General features: G+C 36.2%; 2 protein-coding genes across 2 annotated transcripts; both read right to left on the reverse strand.

Annotated features, from left to right (window-relative positions):
- Positions 1-6,299: 6,299 nt before the first annotated feature.
- On the reverse strand, positions 6,300-11,102 carry LOC107798981 (glucose-1-phosphate adenylyltransferase small subunit, chloroplastic/amyloplastic). The gene is given in 9 exon segments (NM_001325659.1): positions 6,300-6,589; positions 6,788-6,907; positions 7,132-7,230; positions 8,191-8,302; positions 8,402-8,505; positions 8,873-9,052; positions 9,146-9,415; positions 9,708-10,004; positions 10,809-11,102. Coding segments are annotated over 9 exon segments (1,563 nt in total). The 5' UTR covers positions 11,073-11,102; the 3' UTR covers positions 6,300-6,472.
- Positions 11,103-12,285: 1,183 nt separating this feature from the next.
- LOC107798983 (ras-related protein RABB1c) lies at positions 12,286-17,851 on the reverse strand. Its single transcript, XM_016622034.2, has 6 exons — positions 17,659-17,851; positions 16,443-16,582; positions 16,121-16,203; positions 15,403-15,607; positions 15,217-15,285; positions 12,286-12,600 (listed from the first exon to the last, which is right to left on the reverse strand). The coding sequence occupies exons 1-6, from the start codon at positions 17,702-17,704 to the stop codon at positions 12,508-12,510; spliced, it is 636 nt and encodes a 211-aa protein (XP_016477520.1). The 5' UTR covers positions 17,705-17,851; the 3' UTR covers positions 12,286-12,507.
- Positions 17,852-20,241: the final 2,390 nt, after the last annotated feature.

The raw sequence follows: 20,241 nt of genomic DNA on the forward strand, positions 1-20,241 counted from the left end.
GTATATCAATTTACCCAGACTCTATTTTGTAAGCATGTTCACTCTTGAAGTCAAGGTTCAGATTAATGTTGAAACTAGTTAAAAACTGGTTTCAGGCGTAATGATCAGATGATTGCTTTATTTGGACATTTGTGGTCAGAATGTTTATTTGGTCATTTCATGTGGGAATAGTTAAGATTAGAAAGCTAGATAGGTAATTGGTGTTTGATATTTCAAAATCGGAGTTTAAGTTTGCTAAGTCAATTTCATGTTCCAAATTAATATCATTAATTTTCATTCCTTGATTGGCATAAAATTTGGGGCATAAAACTAGGGCCTAACACAGGCCCAGCTGAATGGTATGTCGAATACAGACCTCTGGGCTCCTTTGCTTCATCAAAAATTGGGCTGGGTTTGAGCCCAATTTCTAAAGACATTTTAAAAGGGGTCTGTTCAATGGTGTTTGAAATAGTTTTCCTTTGGGTCTTTAATTCTCTAATACAATGCGTTTAGTAACTTGTAGGGTAGAACCCTTAGTTTAAACAAGTAGAAATGTTCGCAAATTTTCCTTAGATAATTAATTGGGCTTTTCAAATATAGATCAGAGGTGCGTCGTTCCAAATAAAATCTTAAAATGCATGGCCCTCTACTAATTTCTTATGATTTAGATATAAAATAACAAGTTATCGTAGTTTGCTTTAGGCACGTTTAATATATTATCGTGGTTGTGGATACGTTCGCGTGACATGATTATGATCTTAAAAACAAAACCGGAGTATGCGTTCGCGCAACTTTGGCCAAACTTTTCTTAATAAAGCGTTATTAATTGTGGACACATTTGCGTGACATGATTTTTGACGTGCCAAATAAATGGGTACACGTACGCGTGACCCGTTTCAAGATAATTTCTTAATTAAAAGAGGTAAATGCACAAAGGTTCTAAAATGAGTAATTAGACAATTTAATAAGCCAAGTATGATCAAAGCGATCGTGCTAGAACCACGGAACTCGGGAGTGCCTAACACCTTCTCCCAGGTTAACAAAATTCCTTACTCGATTTCTGGTTCGCGGACTATAATACATAGTCAAGTTTTCCTCAATTCGGGATTCAACCGGTGACTTGGGACACCATAAATCTCCCAAGTGGCGACTCTAAATCTTTTAACAATAAATTCCATTTCGATTGTCCTTTAATTGGAAAAACTCCTTTTATTTATACCCTTCCGGGGGTGTAGTAAAAAAGAGGTGTGACAGTTGCCTCCCTTTCTCGGAACTGGTTTTTGGCTCGATCGCTAAGGAATTCCCGGAGGTGTCCTTTGTTGAGCAGTCGAGCCACCTCCTATCGTAGTTGATAGAAATCCTCGGTCCTGTGGCCGTGCGTGTTGTGGAACTCGCATACTAAGTTGTAATTCCTCTGCGAAGGATCTGACTGTATTGGTTTGGGCCACTTAGCATATCTGATCTTACTGATAGCGAACACGATGTCCGACACATCGACGCTGAAGTTGTATTCCGATAGGTGGGGCACATTCGTTGGCACTATGTTTCGATCGAACCTGGTTCTGTTGATGAGCCCTCGAGGTTTCTGTCCTCGGTCCACCCTCCGATCGTTGCGAGGTAGGTTGTGCTTTGGGGCGTTCCTCCTATCTTCGAGGTACGACTGGTACCTTTCTTTGTTTGGTTTTGATTCCTTTGCCAGGAGTCTATTTGGGTATACGGAGCCCGAAGGGGCTCCCAACTGGTCATCCTCAGCTCTGATCTTTGATTGATACCGGTTGTGGACGTCCGACCAGGTCACGGTCGAATACTCGATCAGGTTCTGCTTTGGCTGTTTTGAAGCCACCGACCTTCGTTCGTTCAAGCCTTGGGTGAAGGCCTGCACTGCCCAGTCGTCGGAGACTAGCGGTAGCTCCATCCATTCTATCTGAAAGCGGGACATGAACTCTCGCAGCATGTCGTTCTCTTTCTGCTTGATTTTGAAAACTTCAGACTTCCTCGTTGCTACCTTGATGGCTCCGGCATGTGCCTTTACGAAGGAGTCTACTAGCATGGCGAATGAATCTATGGAGTTGGGAGCCAAGTTGTGGTACCACATCATGGCCCCATTCGAAAGTGTTTCTCCGAATTTTTTCAGCAATACGGATTCGATCTCGTCATTCTTTATATTGTTGCCTTTCACTGCGCAGGTGTAGGCAGTAATGTGTTCATTAGGGTCGGTGGTACCATTGTACTTAGGGAGTTTCGGCATTCTGAACTTCTTTAGAATGGGCTTCAGGGCCTCTTCCTCGGGGAACGGCCTTTGTATGAACTTCTTCGAATCCAAGCCCTTGAGGATCGGGGGCACACCCGGGATCTGATCGACCCTAGAGTTGTAGGTCTCAGCCTTTTTATTATTGGCTGCAATCATTTTCTCACCCGATTCAATCCTTCTGGTGAGGTCCTCGAGCATCTTTACTATGGCAGGGTCGGCTATGGACCCGTTATTGCTTGATCTTTCGAGCATTTGCTCGGCGAGGGGGAGCTATTTCTGGCGTTGATGTGTTGGGAGTCTTTGGATGGCTTTGAAACTGAGCAATGGCCAACTGTTGTGCCTGCAACATTTCAAAAATAACATGAAAACTAACTTCCTGTTCCTCCCGGGCTGGGGTTTTTTGGGCTTCCTGTCGGTTACTGTGGTGTATGCTTCCGTCGGTGTGGGAAGTTTCGTCGACTTGTTGTGCGTCTTGTGAATCCGCGTCCGCTAGAATCCGGGCGCATTATTGGGATTCTGTGGTGGCACTCCAGCGGCCGAGACATCCCCGCCGTTTTCCCCATGGTTTTCGAGGCTGTCGTTCTTGATTCTGTTTACCGAGCCAGACATTTTGACCGGAAATCAAGAGATATTGGACAAGAAAAAGTGTGAAAGGTAACTTGCGTTTGTGCAATGAAACCAACAAGAAAATAATCACTATTATTTTTTAGCCCCACAGTGGGCGCCAAACTATTTACCGTAAAAATGGTAACAACAATTAAATTTGTAAATGAGATTCTAAAAATACGTGATCTATTTTTATGCTAGTTGTTAGAGCAGATGATGCTAGGAGTATGAAGTTTAATGATGAAATGCAAGCTAAAACGAGGTAGTAATCAAACCGAGAGGCTTGCTGCCCAGGTATAGGACTGGTTGATGGGGGACCTCAGGGTCGATATCCGGGTCGAGCTCGAGCTATCGGGGATAACAAAACTCCATATGGCCAAGGCCAAGCGATAAATAAAGAACAAGTAAGAAAGCAATAAATGCTAAAGTGGCCTCGAGCCAGTGAGAGCAAGCGAGTTAGAGAGAAGAGAGAGAAATATTATTGATCTTGTGGAGAAATAGTTGGAGCAACATCAGCCATTTACAAGGTAGTGTGGGTTCCCTTTATATATGAGGGGAATCCGGCTATAGTACATGGGTATTAATTGTAAAGTATGGAGATGTGACGGCTAGACGCCATGCTTCGACGTAGGCTCTGGATAGGCCGGCCCTGTCAGACTTAGCCTTGTGCCTAGGGAACTTTCCCTTTTGTTTAAGCCCCGTCCTCTGTCTTCTTCGAGTCGGGCCCCGACGAGCCCGAGGGAGGGAACTCGGTCTTGGCTTCACGTCCTCGGGGTCTCGAGGCATTCTTCCGAAGTGGCTTGATAGCGAGAAATCAAGACCTCTAATTTCGCCGCATACAAAGCTCAAATTAATAACACTCTATGCGGACAAAGCAAAAAATATAGGGCTAAGCTCCCACTATGTGCAAGGTCCGGCAAAGCGCCGGACCAAAAGTAAAAAATATAGACTTTATTAATGAGAAATTTTCACAAAGCACTATCTTTTAGTAGTAATTAGCCATCTATAGATACCATTTGCTATATTATGGATTATAGATACCTTTTATGTGGTTATAAGATGTATTTGATGTATTTAAGCTATTGTATTCATGAATACAGTAGCAAAAATAGGCATGAATCAGGGAAGTCCAGCTAATTAGTTGTTGTATTTGAGTGTATTCGACTATATTCATGGAGTGAAACATGAGATTACAGCTGGAAAAATTATTGTATTCGACTGTATTTACGGCATGAAATAGGGATTACACTGTTTTTAAAACGGAAAGCGAATCAATTAACATAATAGACTCCTAATGTAACTCAACAAACTCAATTATAACACACAAATTTTATATTTTCAGTTATAAAAAAGATTCTCAACCGAAAAATACCCTAAAAATATAGCAATCTTTAGAGAAATTATATAATACGTCTGAATACATAAATTATGTTAAATAAAAAAAAACTTATGAATACATTCATGGCATATAGCGAGACAGTGAATACAATGAAATACATAGAATACAGAGGGATACATTGAAATACAATGAGAAAAAAAGACAGTGAATACAATGAAATACATAGAATACAACGAGACACATTGAATTACAATGAATACAATGAAATACATGAAAATACATTGAAATATATTAACATAAATCAAATTGCTCAACCCCAAACTCCATCGTCTTTGTTCAAGAATAAACCAACTGGATTATATGTCGGCGGCTGATGTTCAAGAATCAGTTTAATGTCGGTTGCTGCTGTTGTTGGTAAGAATCTTGAACATAGCAATCTTCAAGAATCAGTGCATCTATTATAATGGGATGGGGGCTTTGCACAAGAATCAGTTTAATGTCGGCGACTGCTCTGAAGTGGGCTTTGCACAAATCCGATGGAAGGAGGAGGAGATCGGAAATTTTAATGGGATGGGGGAAGAGAATGTGATGTATCAAAGTAGAGAGAGAAAGAAAAAAGTGTAACTGATTAGCGTATTTAGTGGCTTAGGGCTAGAAGGAAACCAAAATTAAATATTTTACTATAAACCTTAAAAGGTATCTATAGAATATAATTTTTTTAAATGGTATTTATTTAAAATAAATTAGGTGTTAACCTTTGCTATATTTGGTAAAAATTCCTTTATTAATTTATTATAACCAAAGTTGGAATTGCTATTTCAATTATTGTCATTATGATATTTTTCAAGTGAATTTAATTAATCCAGGCCTCCAAAGCTTAAATAGGACAATTGTCACTCATAAATAACTTGACGCAATGGAGAGATGTACAACAGCAAGACGCATAATCTCAATGAATCGCTCATACTGGACTATGAAACTAGGGGTAACGCCTAATGCTTATTAAAGTTTGATGTAATACAATTATTTTCTCTAAATCTCTTGTTATTGCAAGGATAAGCACTTCTTTTTGTTAAGTTCTAATTTTTTTATTTTTTTTTGTGAAAGCAGGATCGAATTAACCTAACAGATATTTTGAAGTGAAACGGACCAATAGTAAGCAATCCTATTCCATGCAGGAGTAGAATTAAGCAACTCGTTTCCCAATCAGAACTGGCTTAATCAACTCCTATTCCACTCCGGTTTTGGTTTAACTCTAATTTTACTTCCCTCCTCTATATATACGTTAGACTACCTGCATTACTTTTCCATCCTCACAAATTCTCGTCGCATTCCAAAATCTCTCTTCCAAACAAATCCCATATTTCTGCATTCTTGGTAAAGAATGCCTCTGTTTCATTCATCAGCAAGTGTTATTTGTGCCGACTACTTTGGCGACGAACTGCCATTGCCTCTACCAGCTGTTAAGATACTGGGAAACAAGAAGAAGAAGATGAATTCCAAAGATACAACAGCAGCTGCTAAAATCTTGAACGTTGGTGCAGCAACAGATAATGCAGTTGGTCAAAGCAAGAAGGGCAGCAGCAAGTATAATGCACCTGGTTTCACTCCAGCCTTTGACGGCTTGCATCCTTTTGAGATGTTTGTTTCCCGTCGATAATGTTTCTAGCTAAAAAAGAATGTCCAAGAAACACTGTTCTATTTTTATTTTATTTTCCTATAAAGCAAGTTTTGTCTTGAACATGCGCAGAAACTTGTAACTTGATAGTTCTTAGGGGTTTCAGAAGTTCTTCTCGAATTATTTTATGTTTGTTCTGCACCATTTCTTGTAATGACTCTTCTAATGCATGATTTAGTTAAATGGAACTTGGTGTTGAAAAGTAGTATTCGGTTTTGCATTGTTCTACTCTACCTGCTTCAATTGCTCAAGTTTTTATTTTTTGTTTATTTTTTTTTACTTTTTAACATTAAAAGGGTAAGCTGTGAAGCAAAGCGTCAGTGAAGGTTAGGTATCACTAAAAACACTTTAGGAAAATTGAGTGAGACCTAGTATTTCTGTCTCACTATAGACATTCAGAGACGATACACAAGAAAAATAAAGCAAAAGCGAGAGCTAAGCAGAGCTGTGTGTAATCACCGGTTTTTATTTTAGACGAATATTTTTACAGCATCTAGTCTTCTCTTGTAGGGGTAATGAGAAGTATCTAGCTACATAAAAGTAGGATGTACACTAGATTTCTACAGCAAAGCAAAATAAAAGTAGCATGTTTAAGCCAAGATTTCTACCGCATGGCTGTTTAGATGATAATTCCACTGGGAATCAATGCATCCTTGATAACAGTGACAATCCCACTCTTGATGAAGTATCCATCCGTTTCCCTAGCCGCTTCTTGAACATTGTCGCTGTTAATGATCTATGGAAAGAAAATTCCACATCAGCACTCAAGCTCACAATGTCAGCCAGAACACGAAAAAAAAATCCACGTGATAAAGTGACTATATTTGAACATATGCTGTCGAGAACACATGGTTGTACATATTTTGCATGTTTAAACGACGACTCCAAACATAAATCTAGAATCAGAGAAGCATGAAAATTCAAGGAATTTAACCTTCACATTGTCCCCTATACGGGCATTCTTGTCAATAATGGCTCTTTTAATGTGGGAGTTCTTGCCAATGCCAATTGGGACACTACCCTTTGCAGCCAGGAACCTCCTGTCAGCATCAGTCTGGACCAATAAAGAATAGAAAGTGAGTCCATAATAATTAACGGAGGCAGTAAGAGAACCACCAGAGTAGTATTTTATTTATCCTCTGTTATTTGACTTGAGGCAACTTGATCTATGGTAGATCACATATAGAACAGTAAGTTTTAACTGAAGAAAGTCAAATTCACGTTCCCATGTATATTATTAGATTCTTTTTCCGGTAACCTGAGAATTCCTAGCTTTACCTCATAATAATCTGCCCCCATCAGAAGCGAGTCTTCTATAATTGCTCCCTCTGATATGCATGATCTGAGCCCAACCACAGAATGGTGAATTTTACAGTTCTGCACACAAAAAATGATTCCATGAGAAACAGCGCCTGACAAGTATGTACTGGTACATCACTTTCCTCCGTTTTCTGGAGCATAGTTTGATAAAAAAAAATGAAAAGGACAGAGATGGTTGACAGTTTGACAGTTGTCTGGGCAATTCTCTTCATCCTCCTCCCTTCCTCGAGGGCCTAAAATAACAATAATTACTGCTACAACTCAACCATAACCTAGTTGGATTGGCTATCCATCTGCGATGTCCATTTCAATAAATCTGGATCCGTTTCATTACAAGACTTCAGTTTTTTCTCCACAGACACAAGGTAGTATAAACAACAACCTTTTTCCATCCAAAAAAGATTGTCTTACTTTCCCCTTTTGGTCAGTCACAAAAATATTGTCCATTCTCCACTAGTCAGTGATTTCTTAATTTCATGCTACCTCAATATTATCAAAAAGCTAACTTTAGGTGTCATATTTTGGACTAATTTTCTCTAAAATATACCATAATTTAGTTTCACTCTTATCCTTCATACTGCATAAAACTATGACAATTAGATAAAAATAGAGGGAGTAGCATCGAGGTATTCAAAATTTTCAGGAAAAAGCAAAAAAAAATTAAGATCTATAACATCTAACATCTCCGATCATTTTCCCTCTGCTTCCTTGATGGCAAATTAAGGAGAGAAGAAAATGCAAGCACATCCCAGTGAGGAGAGAGTTCAGTATACTCCACTTCATTTTCTATTGTATGTAAGCATGATTTCAATTATAAAGAACGTGGATTATGGATGAGGTCATGGAAAACATTGAACACATCAAGATGTGTCTCACATGTTTGCTGTCAAGAATAACATACTTACAGTGACCAGAACGAGATGTTCATGCAACCATGGCTTTTAGAGATGGAGAGCAACCGACGGCTTCAGAAATGCAACTTAGAAAATGTAGAGGCCTTGAAACAATAATGATTACCTTGATCACACAACCTTCACCAATGACACTGTCTGTGACATCGGCATCAAGCATTTTTGAAGGTGGCAGATATCGAGGTTGGGTGTAGATTGGAGCTGATCGGTCATAGAAGCTTCATTAAATATTAAAGACAACAGTGGTTAATCCAAGCGAGTGGGATAACAGACCATGAAAACTGCAGAGAACTATCTCATTGAGATGAGAGGATTACCTAAAATCTGGGACTGGCTTTTTGGTAATGCCCAAATTGGCATTGTAGAAAGCTTCGATGGTACCAATATCTTCCCAGTATCCATCATATAAATAAGCTTGCACCTGAGAGCACAGATGCATAAGACCTCTTGAAATAACTCTTAACAAAGTTAAACTGATAATTTAAAATATAATTTAGCTCATAATTCATCTTTCCTTTTTGAGTTTCCACATTTTGAAGAAACAAAGAGACTAGAAAGAAACATATAAAAACTTGAGAAGGGCTACACAAAACTGCACAAGAGTAGAGAGATCATGTTCATAACCATATTTGGAAGAGAACTCAAGACGTTGAGACAATGAGGCCCACAAATAGTAGATTGCTTTAGAGGTATAGTATAGAAGGATGATGCAATTTTTGATGCATTGTACACTGCAAAAGTTTTAAGTAAAAATAATTGCAAAGTGTAACTTCTAGAGAAATACATACTCTCATCCCAAGCGAAGTTGCACCAGGAATAACTTCACTGCCAAAATCATTGGCACCAGGGAACTTATCACGAAGTAGGTTTAACATCACGTCTTTGCTAATGACATATATACCCATACTTGCGATAAAAGGCATCTCTTTAGCTCTCTCATCATCAAGACCTAAAATGGTAGTATCCACCTGAAATACATCACAACACGAGTTAACACATGCTTGTAAGTTCTTTTGTGGGTAGTTTTGTATTGAAAAGCATTAGAACTATGATAGTCTTACTTTCATTGCTTTCAATTGCTCTCCTTTCGGTTTCTCTGCAAATTCAATAATGCGTCCTTCTTCGTCAATCTTCATGAGACCAAATGCAGTGGCTCGCTTTTCATCCATTGGCAGTGCGGCAACAGTAATATCAGCATCTGTTTCTCTGTGGGCTTGAATGAACTTTTCATAATCCATTCGATATAGATGATCTCCAGCAAGTACGAGGAATTCAAGAACATTATGCTCCTCAAACAACCATAGATACTGCCTGACAGCATCAGCAGTCCCCTACAGACAAGTAGTCAAGTACGCGTGCATTATGCCTCTTTGTGAAGTAAACTAGCTTGATATCAATAGTAAAATCTTGTAGCAGCTTAATTCCAGGTGTCATGCACGAAATGAGACCTAAAATTACTTCTCAAATAAGGCATGTCTAAACAGCTCCTCGAATGCTCAGGAAAATAGGTATTTTAAGTGCTTCATATATGCTTCACAGTAATTGGATGAGATCTATCTCCGGTAATTAATAACAATAACAGTAGTGATATGTGAATTGTGTGCAGCAGGAACAAAGAGTTACCTGGAACCAATTGGGGTTCTCCGGACTTTGTTGAGCAGCAAGAACCTCCACAAAACCCTCATTTTTGTATCCCCCCATGTTGCTAGCATATGCCCGTGAAAGGTGTCGATTCAGAGACGCAGAGTTGAATTGTGTGAGAACATAGATCTTGGATATGTTACTGTTCAAGCAATTGCTTACAGGAATGTCAATCAGACGATAATTTGCTCCAAGAGGAACTGCTGGCTTTGCTCTTTTTTTAGTTAGAGGATAAAGTCGGGTCCCAGCTCCACCTCCAAGAATAATTCCCAAAACACTCTGCATCAAATCGCATTAACAATGCAAGTTTAACTTCGCTTTTAAGAAGACATAAATCATACTTACTAGTTAAGCTATTGTCAATCAAGGCTTTCTGGAAACAATAAGTCAATACAGTTAACCCATAATATAACAAGATTCATATTATTTTTTAATGAAAATACTACAAAGTTGACATTTTCTTTTTAAAGTTGACAACTTGAAATGGCAATCTGCTAGTAATTGCAATTAAAAGGTGCATGGTTTAAGGATTAGTAGGTGAGACAGACACTACGAACAATGCCTGACAGCGACACTCGGGATTCTAATGCCCTGGCTCATGCTCAGATAGTCAGATCCAATGATTACAAGTTCCAGAAGATAATGCTTGTTTTATCTTCTTTTCCAAGTAAAAAAATTATAAGCTTATGATTATCATGTGCATAATGAATCTTTGAAGTATGTTTAGCAAATAATTTTGAGTAATATTAAACAAAATCAAATAGTCCTAGCACACTTTTAATTATACACGTGATAATGTGTCAGAAAGAGGCGGAAGAGGTGAGAGGATCTTGGATCTAGAACTAAGTCAGTCAAAATACTTCACTCTGAAGCAATTCACTCCATCTCTTCCACGATCTATGTCCTCCAATCGCCGCAATCCAATAATCACCTCATTTTAGTGATAAATTGGAGAAAATATTTTTTTTTAAAAATATTATTTTTCACACACTTGCACCATGTAGATTGGTATATATACTATATGCATAAAGATTACGAAATCATTGATAAAATCGAGCCGAAAAGAGTCTATTTTGTGCTTACTCGGCTAGCATCAGGATCAAGACATGTCTGCGAATTCTGTGAATCAGAAACAGCCTTAGGCGACACGATCAGTGGACTCCTCCTCTCGCTGGAATGGCGCTGCTGAGAATGTAAGGTTGCCATAGACATTAGCTTGTCTCCAGAGAGATGAGACGACGAAAAGGAAAGGTTTCGAAAGGACATTGCACGAGTAGCATCATTTCTTCTCTCATTGATGCAATTTTTGGGAGAAGGCGAAGATTTTAAGGCTCCAATGGAAGCCATGGATATGCTCTGCTCCACTCAGCTATTTCTCTCTGCTATGGAGTGTGTGGCAGTGAGTGTGATTGAAATTGAAACGGAGCTGGGGTTTTGTTTTTATACTGCTGATTTTAAGCGTCTCAATGTTAACTATATAGACCTAGTTTTGGCTGAATTTACGAGAGGGCCATAGAAATGTTTTGTTAGACATCTCAAGTGAGTGAGGGTATTTTGGGGATAAAAAATATGATTTTGTACTTTTGCTGGGAAAAATCTGACGAGGGGAAGCATGTACATGCTATTAGAATCATTATTTTCCGAAATATAGGTCAGAGATTATTAACTAGTGGATGTCATTTCGCTAGGTTGAAGGAGAGTTAGATATGATCACATGTGCGTGAGAAAAAAAAGGGGTAACCGACGTCTATAAACCGTTCGTAGTAAAATGTGATTATTATAAAGGAGAAATAAATTGTTTAATTGAGATTTTGTTAGAAATAATTGGTACTTAAATGAATGACAGGTGAGATCTGGAATGATCCCAAATTGCCAGAATTGGTATACTTGTTTATGCTATGCTGTCACATTCCCAAGGAGAGTTGGTGTATCAAGTTTCAAGGAATTAATTATAGTAATAAATAATTATGAGGGAAGCCCATTTTGCTCTGTTTAGTGAGGCTTAGGATCAATCATGCGAGAAAGCAACAAGTTTTAATGGACGATCAGTTTTTTCTTCCATCCAACTTGCCAGTAACTTCACTAAACATCAATCTTTGTCATAGATCCTTTCTCATTGGGTTTAAAATTGTTAAACTCAGCACCCATACAATTTTAAAATTAAAAAAATAACCTATGTGTAAAAGTAAATTTCTCATATTTAAAAAAAAAGTAACGTCATAAAATTAAATACTACAAGTTTGCAAAGAGCCATGCATAAACCCAATTGATCCAGGGCAGGTGACCGTTCGACCTAACCAAAAAAAAGGAAGAGACTACGAGAGTTGAGAATCATTCAATGAAACTTTGTTCAATTTTGGTAATAATTGTTTGCGGTAAAATACTGAGGGTAGGTAATTTATTTGGCTGTTGGAACACCTCAGTTTCACACCCTTTACACGAGACAGGCGTGCCATCTACGTCTATCTGGCCAAACAGCGGTGCGCAAAATAGACAAGGGCACATAAAAAGGAGAGGACCAGGGGGCTTTTGAACTTTCTTTCGTTCACACAAGCTCAGATGATCTGATACCATATTCACATTTGAAAATGTTAATATTACAAATAAAATGCGAAAATGAAAATTACAATGTCTTTATGTACGGTATTTACTTATTTCTGCACATATATCCATTTTTAAACAAACTCACTGAAGAAAACACACAATATTAAGAATCTCAAACTACAAATAAACAACCGTAGGAACACATGATAGGTTAAAGATTAATAATAAATGTCCATTTTTAACTACAACAACCCCCTCCTTGAGAAGCAGCTCCATCTCTTCCACCTGAAGGCCCGGGAATGCCTCCATATCCAACTTTTATTCCATAAGACTGCAAAGGAAAAAGGAAATCGTTAGTTATGAAAACTAATATTATGTAAATGTGAATTATACATGGGGCAAATCAATTATGACTGAGATCATAAACATTTACTGAACTTTTTGCAACATAAAATTCAGCTTTCTTCATTAACATAACAGTAATCAGGACACTCATTTTTATCAGTACTAAACAGAAATGAAACTCCACTAAACAAGGACTATGCTAACATATGCTCAACCAAATACGGAATACAGAGGGTGAACTTTTTAACTGGTCCTTCATGAAGGGGCGTATAATATTTTAAAGTAACTTGTGTGTTTTCCAAAGTGTTTGATCAAGAGTCAATTGTGGAAGTCTACACCATTCATATCTCCATTTCTTTGATAATATGATTGTCCTCACAGCAACTAGTAAAGGCAAATGTATCAGAATATCATGAAATATATGCTCAAGGTTGCTCAGTATATCAAAATGTAGAGATACACTACAATGTCTTTTGTCTTCCGGAGGCATCATATGAGATAATAATAAGAGCCAATAGACAATGAACAAGAAAAGAAAGGTGAGGAAAGAGCCTCTAGACGATAAACAAGAAAATAAAGGCATTTGTTCCATATGATTTCCCCACACTCCATCTCCAATGAGAAAAAGATCCATCTGTTACACATTAATCAAGTTAAACTCTAAACTTATTAGTGATCGAAAAAGTATTTATCAATTTGTTTTGACGATAATCTATAAGCAGGGTAGCAAATGAAGGGGAGCAAGTACCATTAAAAAAGCTACTACAATGAAAAATAAAAACATGCATCTCACATCATGGATATCTTTATTCAACACTATGTTGTCATTTACCTTTTCTTTTTGGAGTTTTACTTGCAACAACTTTAATAATTGATACAATAACTGAAACATAACACCATAATGGATTATAGAGAAGAAACTACTGAGAATAGTACCCCGTATGTTAAGATCAATTGAACTAAAAAAGTACTGTAATGAATCCTAAAAACAAAAAGAAAAGTCTATCTTACTTATTGCAACATCTTTAAGAGTTGATAACTAAACTAGAAGAATTAATCTATTTATTCGAACACACAAAAAACAAATTTTTACAAGCAATTTGTTAGATATGTACAATATGTAAATGGTTACATTAGTTTTGATATTATAAGGTACAAGCATGTGATATGAACATATTACACTCACTAATATCATGTTTGTACCTCGTAACATCAAAACTCATGTAATCAATGTACAGATTCCACCTACCTAACTAATATGTATTCCCAACTCCATGCATATGTTTTTATAATATTTATTGTTGTTTTGTTCTTTTTTCATTCCCTTCGCTCATTTTATGTGTGTGATTTTGTGTGAGTGTAAATAAATAGATCAATTATTCTAATTTAGTTATCAATACTTAAAGACGTTGCAATACGTAAGATAGATTTTTATTTTTATTTTAGGAGTTATTGCAGTACTTTCTAAGTTCAATAATCTTAACATGGAAGGTACTATTCTCAGTAGTTTTTCCCTATAATCCATTACGATGTTATGTTTCAGTTATTGTAGCAATTCTTAAAGTTATTGCAAATAAAACTCCAACAAAAGGGTAAATGACAACATAGTGTTGAACAAAGATATCCATGATGTGAGATACGCGTTTTTATTTTTCATTCATGTTGCCCCTTCATTTGCTACCCCGCCTATAGGTTTTGTCAAAACAAACTGATAAAAACTTTTTTGCTATTTAATCAGTTTAGAGAATGGGAGTTTAACTTGATTAATGTGATACAGAACAGATAATCATTAATAACAACAGATCGATCTTTTTCTCTTTTCTCTTCTGCTAGCTACATTGGAGATGGAGTGTTGGGAAATCATATGGGAAAATCTTGTTTATCGTCTACATGCTCTTTGCAATGCAGATTGATGGATTGGTGTTTCACAGGATGGTTGAGAAAATATCTAAGTCTTTAATTTCTTCAAATTAACTTGCCTTCCCGTCCTAAGATAGCATGTTCCTTATCCTTTCTCAATAGGCACCAAATTCACCCTCAATGTTCCACATAAAAATTGCCTTTACTGGTCAATGGTTGATTGAATTAAAGAGCACAATTTTTCAAATCAGAGAATGAAAAGACTAATCCATTATGGAGCTAATAAAACAGTTACTCTGAGTTAGATCATGTTACATTTTCCACTTAAAATACTTTTCAGCAGGGAAATTGGCACTTCAGAAGTTACTACAGAATTTATCTTGCAAATAATGCAGCTAGATATGCCCAACAACACGAGATGAACCTGAAAAGGGTGATCTGACGGTCTGTTTTCTCATGTAGGATGTCGGGCTTGGTCAATTGACCAAATTCTATAGGAGATGAAGCTCCTTCGGTGGCAATTTATTTGTGGATAAATTTTGATATCTTGCACAAAATCTTCAATGTACGTGTTTAAGTTTTTTCAAGAAGCATTATTCAAAGACTTTCTTCCAAAAATTGTTTTCTAAGAAGTGGCTTTGGCGTTTTCCAAAGAAAAGTTCTTAATACACCAACAAAAAAATGTGTTCTTTTTCCACAAATTTTCCTAAGGTTGATCCAATGCGGTCAGGGCAAGGCGTACCTCATTTGATACATCAAAGACTCCGTCCTGTATTTTCTTATAAATTGTTGAGGCTGTTCTGATAAAAGCCTGAAAAGTGCGAAAACAGAAATCAGATAAACAACTAATCTCTAAATTTAGTTAGAAACAAATGTTCGTTTATGGGTATCAAAGGTCAGAAAAGTAGCATACGAGGGAATGTCTTACCTCTTCAACATTCTGAGCTGTTTTGGCAGAGGCCTCCATAAATATCAACCCATTTTCCTTGGCAAATTGCTCGCCTTCCTCTGTACTTACAGCCCGTCTGTGGGCCAGATCACACTTGTTTCCTATCAGCATTATGGACATGTTTGCATTTGCATGCTGCCTAGCATCTTCCAGCCAGCTAGCAAGGTGATTAAATGTTTCCCTCCTAAAATGTTTGGAATGTGGGAAACAAAATCATCAGTAAATCAAATAGACCATACTTCTATATTTTTTTGATAAATAGACCATAGTTACATATTGAGTTTCTTTTCGGTGAAGACAAAAGGAATAAGAACAGAAGTAACCCAGTGCTTATAGTTATTAGCTTTAGATACTTGTTCTGCTACTCTCTCTAGACAGAGACATGTTAGCCATCATGATAAGAACAACATTAGAAAGGCTACAAACAATAAAGTGAAAGATTAGAACGAAATATTCTGCCATTTGTTAGGGAAAACACTCAACAGTAATTTAGTATAATAAATTAACATAAAAGATTACAATGCAGTTATCTATGCACTTTCAATGTATCCTGGGCAACGAGAATTTGTAGAAAATATTTCTGGAACTTTGATCAATGCTTAAAAGACAGATCAAGAAGTACAATTGTTTATACTACGAGACACATAACCTCGAGTTTCTTCCGGGTATGGAAATGCCAAAGACACTGCACAAATACCTTGTAATATCATAAACAAGTAGTGCCCCAGCAGCACCTCTGTAGTATGACCTCGTGATAGATCTGAATGATTCCTGACCAGCCTGTGACGGAGAACACTCATTAGATAATGTTTTTAATCATCCGTACTAGCATGAGCAAAGAATAAAGAGAACACCATAAGAATGATTCGACCACCACAGACAGAATGTTAGCCATTTGAATAGCTAAACTGAAACTCCTAGTAACCACGACCAGCTGAACTGCAGACTAATCATAGCATTTTTGAGGCATTTAAGATAATTGAATAAACAGAGAAAGAAGGAAAAGATGTGTGACAGACCGTATCCCAGATCTGTAGTTTTATGGGCTTATTGTCTATTGTGATCATTCTAGCCCCAAATTCAACCCCAATGGTCAAGTCGTGGACCGGCTGAAATCGTTTGTCAGTAAATTGCAAAAGAAGACATGATTTTCCAACTCCTGCATAAAAAAATTAATAACCTTATCAATAATTTAATGTAGAAGGCTTCAGCAATGTATAATCTAACATCAGATACATATACCAATAGAATCTAGTGAAACTGCAAGAAATGCTTGGGGAAAATGCATGGACATCATCACATAAATAACTACAAGGAGTTCTGACTTCTGAGTATGTCTCTACACAACTGAAAACATCGCATAAGATGAAGAATCATTTAACATGGTCACCATTACGCATACTACCAAGAGGTTAAATTCTCATTACATGGATTGCCAGTGTTCCTAAAGAATTATGTCTACACACTGCAGTTTATCAAATTGATATGCTGAAAACACTCTTGAAATATCATCTTTACCACGAGCCACATACAATTTATCCCTAAAGTAACGAGTCTGCCAACACAAACACGCAAGCTAGAGCACAGCTACAGTATTTTCCAACTCTCAGACAGTCAAGATCCTTCATAATATATCGATGAGATAGAAGGCTAAACTGTTTTACTTGTTAAGAATTTGCACACGAAGCTACCTATGAAGAATTCCGTGAATGTCATTTGTAGATTACTCATCAGGACTTCACACAGAGACAAGAACTTATAACTTTGATAGCCTTTCAAATCCAACTATAGCTTGATATCATGATGAAAAATATTCAAATGACCTAGATCAAATGGCTTGGGCTGATAAAATCCTTTTTTAGATGATCCATTTGCAGCCATCACGAATAGATCATCAAGATCAATTTAGAAATGAAATGCAACGTGATACAATCACGAAATCATATCATTCAAATTTCTGAAGAACATAGAAATATCAAATATCAGGACGGCAGGACAGCCATTCACATAGAAGCATAAATGGCATTGTCATATATTAAAACTCCGATTCCAGATCGAGATAATGAAAATTTTAGAAACGCCAAATTAAGTACAATCAAAATCAGCGGGAACCTATTGATAAGATCCAAATCAGGTGTTAAACCAAAAAAAAAAATCCTCAAAATCGTCGGAACATAAAAAATAGCATAACCGAAACAAGCAATTAAAAATAGAAAAGGGAAAAGGAATAATTACCGGTATCGCCGATGATAATATACTTGAAGAGATAGGCGTAAGACATGTTTTAGAAGTAAATCCCGAAGAGAGAGCAATGGTTGAATGTCCCTCTGAGCATGAGAAAACAATAATCCTGTGTGTGTTTATGTATGTATATTATAGAAAAAATAATGTACAAATCCCTATAATTGTAAAAAAGAAGGCCGAGAGACCAGAGGTAATTTAAAGGCTCTCTTTTAAGAATTCAGACTTTTTGTATCCTTCTACTGAGACGCGGAGAGAGAAGAAATGTCAGACTTTACGGAGGCGCAAAGGGGTTCGAATATAGGTAAACTATTGAAGTGCTTTGCTAAATTTGGCGTGTCGTAGGATTCCCCTAAGCCTTCGAAGAGAAGGCACACACGACTCCTGCAAACGGATCGGGTATTCGGATCTAAGCCCATTTCTACCTCGCTCCGAATATTCCTTTTTTATTAATTAATTAAATAGAAAAACTGAATCCTTCACATTACCGAATATCGATGAATTAAAAAGATTTCTGTGCTAATTCTTTGCTTTTTACGGAGTATGTCTTAAGTTTGTAGTTCGCTAGACTGCTTTACTGCTTTTGGACACAAAACTTGGATACTACTTCGAAGGCACTATTTTTACATTGAGATTATAATAACAACGACAATATATCAGGTGTAATCTTACCATAGAAGTTTGAGGAGGATAGCGTGTACGTGGCATTACTCCTTCCTCATACATTTAGAGAAGTTGATACCAATAAATCATCGGTTCAAAGCAAACATTCAATTTCCACAATAAGATTAAGGGTAAAAAATTTCATTTGACTTTGTTTTCAAACTAGACCATCAAAAGCTCTTAACAAAATTACGGTAACAAAACTTGTAAAGTAGAAAGCATATTTATATTTATATCTATCTATCTATATCATTATTATTATTTTATATTACTATACTAAAAGTGGGAAGACCCTAAGTCTAAAGTTGAATTACATAAATGCCCTTCAATAGCTAAATCACCATATTACTCTTTAAATCAATGAAATGAGTATGTTAGATGAAAATATTAACTGCATTGAATTAGGATTCTTTCATCTGCCATCGGTTATAACATGTTGTAGGTGTGCACATTTTTTTGCTTAATAAAAAGGAATGATCGTTTAGTCTACTGGAGATATTACATGTTCAGTTTGGCAAAAAATTTTAAAGCTCCACATCTATATCAGTTTTGGTCCTTTGAGATGCCACTAATAATAACATTTATGGGTAAACTTTTCATATCTTTTATTGTATTTATAAAAGTGCAAAACAAAGTGCCAGATCAATTTAACAATTTTCTCTTCTTTCTACGAGAAATTCCATTTTGCCCACATTATGTATTGTCTCTTTTCATTTGTCATATTTTGCTCAGCAACATCTTGATAGGTAAATTAATTTCTTTTTTTATTTTCTCATGTCTCCTGCAATCTAGAGGCTTGTATTTATGGGACAACTGTGTACTATAATATTAACTTTCTGCAAAAGAACTACTAGAATTAGTTTATGGTCTATTTGCCAACGGAAGGCTTTATTGTTTTCCAATTGATTAATCCTTAGAGGTTTTGTCTATTCTAGAATGTTTTCTTTTAAACAAAGGATAGAAGTTTGATAAGAAAGTGTAGTGATACATACTCATTTGTAATAGGAGTAGTACTATTCTTTTTCTTATTTTTCATATTACGAATATAAAATAATGTGATTGTTGGGACGTCGGATACATTATTTTTTTTATAACATGCACGTTTGTATTTACTGTCTTTAGTTAGATGTAATTTTTGGCTTGTGTAGATACATTTTTTCTGCTTTGTTTGAGATGTACTGCAAAGTGAGACTTTTATTGAATCTTAATTTGTATGATCCTCTGTTTTTCTCATTATCATGTTGAACAATTTTACATCATTATTTTTTGTATTTTCAATTGTTTTCTTTGGTTGGTTAAGCTATATATATAAATTGGTGTTTTTGTTTGCACTACGCAATAAAAATTTGACAAAGTACTTTACATTGATTTGATAAAGTATTAATACTGAAAAGAAAAAAGTGAAATGAAATTGCTGGATATATAATGGTTCATGGTCTTATGTACAGAGATTGACAAATTAAATGAGATGGCATAACTTTTGTAGCTATTTCCATCCCTTATACCAATTTTGTTAGCCTCTCAATTACTCATGCAAGGACACTGTTTTGTATATTTTCGTTTCTTTTTTAAAACTCCAAGCAAATATTTCTACTATTTTGTTTTATACAAATATTTTAGTAGTTGTCCCTAAACGAGGAAGGTACTTATGCTGTGTGGTAGTAACTATTACAATAATTATGGTTGACACGTACATAAAAGTTAGAATAATTAAACTTACATAGTTAGAAAGAGAAGTTTTAATTGAAAGTATGACTACTCAAAAATATAACATAGTTCATATTTTGACTTCCTTCATAAAAGGAAGTACCATAGATATTTAATAATGTTAATTGCACGTGCAATTTAATGTTTAACTTATAGCCCAGTCAAATATTTTTAGAATATATATGCACAAATATATAATTGTAAACA

This window comes from Nicotiana tabacum, chromosome 10, assembly GCF_000715075.1.
Source record: "Nicotiana tabacum cultivar K326 chromosome 10, ASM71507v2, whole genome shotgun sequence".
In the NCBI taxonomy this organism is placed as follows: Eukaryota; Viridiplantae; Streptophyta; class Magnoliopsida; order Solanales; family Solanaceae; genus Nicotiana; species Nicotiana tabacum.

Bases quoted from the DNA above. Each gene is read 5' to 3' on its own strand.
- LOC107798983 (XM_016622034.2), bottom strand. From the start codon at position 17,704: ATGTCTTACGCCTATCTCTTCAAGTATATTATCATCGGCGATACCG. The intron at 16,204-16,442 runs GTCTGTCACACA...TCTCCGTCACAG, and splicing joins AACTACAGATCTGGGATACG to GCTGGTCAGGAATCATTCAG. The intron at 15,286-15,402 runs GTAAGACATTCC...CGCACTTTTCAG, and splicing joins CAGCTCAGAATGTTGAAGAG to GCTTTTATCAGAACAGCCTC.